The sequence below is a fragment of the Buceros rhinoceros genome, unplaced genomic scaffold (genome assembly GCF_000710305.1).
Source record: "Buceros rhinoceros silvestris isolate BGI_N320 unplaced genomic scaffold, ASM71030v1 scaffold2768, whole genome shotgun sequence".
In the NCBI taxonomy this organism is placed as follows: domain Eukaryota; kingdom Metazoa; phylum Chordata; class Aves; order Bucerotiformes; family Bucerotidae; genus Buceros; species Buceros rhinoceros.
In genome coordinates, this window is record NW_010424895.1 from 18,687 (window position 1) to 23,637 (window position 4,951).

General features: G+C 54.5%; 1 protein-coding gene across 1 annotated transcript in view; it reads right to left on the reverse strand.

The window, feature by feature from the left end:
* CACNA2D2 (calcium channel, voltage-dependent, alpha 2/delta subunit 2) overlaps nucleotides 1-4,951 on the reverse strand; it is a gene marked incomplete at its 3' end in the record, with an annotated part of 36,781 nt that overhangs the window by 17,686 nt on the left and 14,144 nt on the right. The window contains exon 3 of the mRNA XM_010140929.1: nucleotides 3,685-3,729. Within this exon, the coding sequence (XP_010139231.1) occupies nucleotides 3,685-3,729 (45 nt within the window). The remainder of the gene's footprint in view (nucleotides 1-3,684; nucleotides 3,730-4,951) is intronic.

Genomic DNA, 4,951 nt, shown 5'->3' on the forward strand with positions numbered 1-4,951 from the left:
CATCCTGCCCCTCACACGCCCCAACAAGACCGTATCTCACCAACAGATCCTTTTAAATCTCCCAAGGGCACCCATCCATGCTAGTCTGGAAAAGCCAGCAAAATATTCCTATCAACACGCTGTGATTACTGCTAATAATGAATATAAATGGGACTCGCGGCTCAATTCATCTGCAAGCCTCAACGCCTCTGCGAAGGTGGGGGGTCATTGCTGTCCTCTGCAGGCATGGAGAAATGAGTCCCACGGCATGGGACTATTTGCCCTAGGTCATGCGAGAAGCCGGGGAGAGGGACATGCCTTCCTGTCTGGCAAAGCTCCCGGCTGTGCCCACACAGCACCCACAGCAGCACTGCCTTGCAGCGAGACCCAGGGGCTTCTCGGCAGAAGTGTTTTGTTGTTGTTGCTAGAAAATTACTTTTTTTTTTTGCAAAGAAGGGTCAGGTCTCAGATCTGAACAGACGTGTTTCCACGCAAGCCGTCCTGGGGGAACGTGCTCCCACTTTCTGAGAGAGAAGGATTTTGACACCATTGAAACAAAGCACTTCATCCCATCTGGGGAGTCTGAGAAAACATCAAAAGCCTCGGAACGTTTCCTCCCGTAACTGCAAATCCAGCCCTGCCCTGTGCCAGCTCTTGGGGCAAGTGGGGCAGGCTGAGCCGAGGGGCTGAGCCCATCCCCGGGGCTGCAGTCCTGCGGTCCTGCACTCTGCACTCCCAGCAAGGCACGTGGCCGAGATAATGAGAAACTCCAATGCCACGCAAAAGGGCCTTTCTTCTTCTTAAAAACCACGGCTTTTCCTGAAATGCAGAAATTTAATGCATTTCTCCATTCTGCATAAGGGGAGACGATGCATTCTCCAGCCACGTTCCTGCTTTTACAGCAGCCCAGGTTATAAATAACAATCAGTCTCTCCCGCCAGCCGTCTCCCCTATCCCCCTTTGCTTTTTTTTAATCTTTGCCAAAGGTACTGTTTAGAGATCTTTCTAGACCATTTATTTTTAAATTACCAGCCAGAGGAGAGAAGAAGGGGAAAAAAAAACCTGAGAAAAAAGGCAAAAGAAAGAAACTTCTGGGGCTGATAGCTTATCAGGAGGAAACCCAAATGTCACATTAGTTGAGAAAGTTGGAAGATTAAATTTTCCAACACCCTTCATCTGCTGCTGACATTTAGGGGCTTTATTTTCCCTCCTCCTCCCTCCTTCGTTGCATCTCTGGAGCGGGGTGAGCAGTGAGCAGGCAGCCCTAGAGGGTGTGGAGGCTGGCACAGCCTCTTGCTCTCACCCCTCCCTGGGGACCTCAAGCAGGCGGGTGGGTGCCAGAGGGCTGACCTTGGGGTGAGGATACGAGGACACCTTCATGAAGTTGTGCCGCTTTCCACCGGAGAATGGTATGTCCCAAGGGATTTTGGCCTCAGCTGTGACAGAAGCATCATCCCCTGATGTACTTGCAATACTAAAGATGGAAAATCACTTTATTTCTGCGTTGTTCTGCCTGTCATACCCAACTGAGAGCATCTGCTGATTCAAACACCTCTGCCCAGATAAACCCATAGCTCTTACTAGCAGGGAAAGGTGAAAACTTCACTTCTGCAAACATTCTGAGAGCCTTGGGGACTCCCAGGAAAACGTTCTGATGTTTCCATTTGTTCAAAACTGCTTGGAAATCCAAAATCTGTTTAGGGAGATAGTGGAGCTAAGGTGCAAGCAAAATGAATAGGAAGCTCAATTCTTTCTCACTGTAGTTAAAGCCGGCATAAGGAGTGTGAATAAGCCGCAGTTACGTTGAATAGGCATTGTCCATCAGAACTAACTCCATTTCAGCTAGATCCTGCTCAACTTAAATACAAAAATTGAAGCTAAATAAAGAAAAGATGGGAAAAGCACAATTTAGCTCCATTCAGACCTGCTGGTATCATCTCCCTCCTTTTTTATTTAACCATCACCTTCTTTTCTTTCCATTATTTTTGCTGGAATTAAATTTGCTGGGATCTCACCAGGAAGCAGCAACAGCACTGACAAGGAAGTGCCCTCCCAGCCAAACCCACGTGCCTCTGCAACAGGACACCCCCAATTTTGCTGGATATTTCTCCAGAGTAGGATTGAAGCTGATGTGGCTGATGATGGATGCGCAGGGCTGTTCCTCCTCAAAGACATGCCACCTCCCTTGTGGAAGGGCTGGGGACCAGGGTCCCCAGGGACACTGTGCCAAGCCACAGTGCACATTTTCTCCCGGGTGCCCTGTGTGCCTGGAGGGATCAGTGGGCACAGCTCCAAGGTCGAGGTGCCTTCTATTTCCTAATCCTGCCTGACGTAACTGGGGATGCTCTGTCACTGCAGAGATGGCTAATCCCAAAGCTAACAGCCAGGAGCTGCCAGCACGGATCGCCACTGCTGCCACCGGCTGAGACCAGCCAGGGTGACACTGGGCATGGGAACGTCCAGCTACCCTGTCCCCTGCCCTGCGGCAGTAATGGCCGAAGCCCTGGTGGATGCATCAGTCCTGCTCCTCGGCCCTGGGCAGGGAGCTGTCCTGCTCCCCAGGCTGTCTCCTCCTGCCTCGACTGCCAGCCAGTTTTTCTCCTCTTCTACCCAAAATCCGCTTTAATGCATTTTAAGCCCATTAGCTCCATCCTCCCTGGAGCAGCCACGGAGAGTAGGATCCTCCGTTCCCTCCTTTGGCAGCTTCCCCCAGTCTGGGGAGGGACAGGAGATATCCCCCTGCTCTGAATGAGTGTTGCCTGAGGTGGTGGGATGCCATCAAGCCCAGATCCTCCCTTTCCTTCTACACAGGGTCTTCTGAAGGCTCGTAGGGTGACCCAAGCATTATTTTTGGATGAGGCCATGTGGTTTGTGAGCAGTTTGCTGCCAATGCCATGTGCTGCCACTCCTCCCCTCCTGCTCTGGTACTGTCCCCAATGGCACATCTGCTGCCAGCTCTGCCTTGGGGCAAGGACTGGTCTGGGAGCTCTGGCACTAACTGGGGCTGCCCCCAAGCCCCCACCCTGCTCTGATGGTGGCGCCTGGCCACCTCTAAGGACACTGCGACACACCTGCTCCCTAGCGGCCCCACGCTGTGAGCATCACCAACCTGGCAAGCCCCTATTCTGAAGGATGCCATGGCATGGCACAATGTAGGAGCTGGGTGACCTGTCAACAGCCAGCAAAGTGGTGCCATGGGGCAGCAGCCACTGCCAGAGTGGGCACGGCACCTGAGTGCCATCACTGTCACCGCCTGGAGGAGCTGGAAAATAACAGTCCGCTCAGGAGTGCCGGGAGAACAGAGCTGTCGGGTCTGTGTTTAAAGCACTGATTGCCAGAAATCACAGGACGGCTGTGCCGGGAGGGGGGCAGAGAATTACATTCAACCTCTAATTAAAGGTTTGCTCTTCATTTGAATTTCAGACGCCAGCTTTAATTTTAGAAACTTTTGCAGGCAGCAGAGCGACCTGCCCACCTGCCTGCTATTGGGCCTGGCACCGGTGGACAGATGCCACCACTGCTTGGCTCAGGGGGGACACAGCTGTGCACCGGGCACTTGTTGCCCACTGCTGAGTCTTGTTCTTCCAGCTGTAGCAAATGCTGTGCCATGCCCGCCTGGTACGGTGCTGGGGCAGCCCTGGCAAGGGGCTCAGCACTGGGTAGGGCTGGTGACTGTTCTGGCAGTACAGCAGGGACAGTACTCACATATTCAGTGTCAGCCTTGGAGTCGTAGTACTCGATGTCTTCCTCCTGCAGAGAAAAGGGAGAGCTGAGTTAGTGCCTAGTAGAGATGGAGACAGCAGAGGGGTTCCTCCCACTTACTCATTCCTTTGGCGCCTCTGCCGTGGTGCTGGCAGCCACCGCATCACTGGGGACCAAACCCTGCCCACCCCACGCTGTCCTTGGCATGTGGTAGGGACCCCCTTGTCCACCCTCCAAGGACCAGCCATTGCCTGCCAAGCTTCCCTCCGCTCATAGCTGCTGCTGAGCTGCAGCAGTGTGGGGCTACGCACAGCCACTGCCACAGCCAAACAGCCCTGCAGCGGTGCCACTGCTGTGTCCACGGCTTCTGCACTGCCACTGGGTGCAAGGCTGCTCGGTGTCCCCGTGCCTGGGTGCTTTGGTCCCGCTGCAAGCACTGGGAGCCGCAGGAGAGCTGGGCCCACGGCAGGCAGCAGACCCACAGCCAGCAGAGCTCGCTCCCCACATGGCACAAACAGGGAGAAGAACGTCCTCGCTTCCAAACAGAAACGCACGTCATTAATTTGGGGTATTTAGAGCCTATCTAGGCAGAAAGGTCTGCTCAGATTCCTCTCCGTACGTGTCAGGACGTGAGGCAGCTGATAAAATTCCTAAAGAGGCAATTCGGAGAGCAGCAATGCTGTCACAACAGCGTTTCGTGCGCCATCAGAAGGGGTAATTAAAGGGCACTCAGAGACTCTTCTCTGCGTGCCAGGACGCGAGCGTTAAAGGGCACTCAGAGACTCTTCTCGGCGTGCCAGGACGCGAGCGGGATGCAGGCGCACCGGCAGCCGTCACGGCACTAACATGTCTGCCACTCAATCAGCCGTCAGCAGCCGCCGAGCAAACCAGCCTTCCTCCTCGGCACACCGGCAGCGCTTCGGGATGATTACTGCTGTTGTTATTTAACGAGCAAAGCGATCTGGGCCCAGAACAGAAACCCTGTCAAAACCTGAACGACGTCGACTGCATCCCCCCCTCCCCACTCCTGCTCTGCTGCTGTTCCTGTGGCACCCAGCCGGGCACAGGCTTGTCCATGTCCAGTGGCACCATGACACCCAGCCCAGCCCAGTCACGGGTTTGAGCTGCGGAAAGGGACCAGCAGATCCGAGCAGCTTGCCAGGCAGCAGGCACCACCCGCTCCAGCACCCTGGCCCCACTGAGAGCTGGCAGTCACTAACCCCTCACCAGCGTTATCCTTTAGCCACAAACCTGCTCCCTGGAGCCGTTT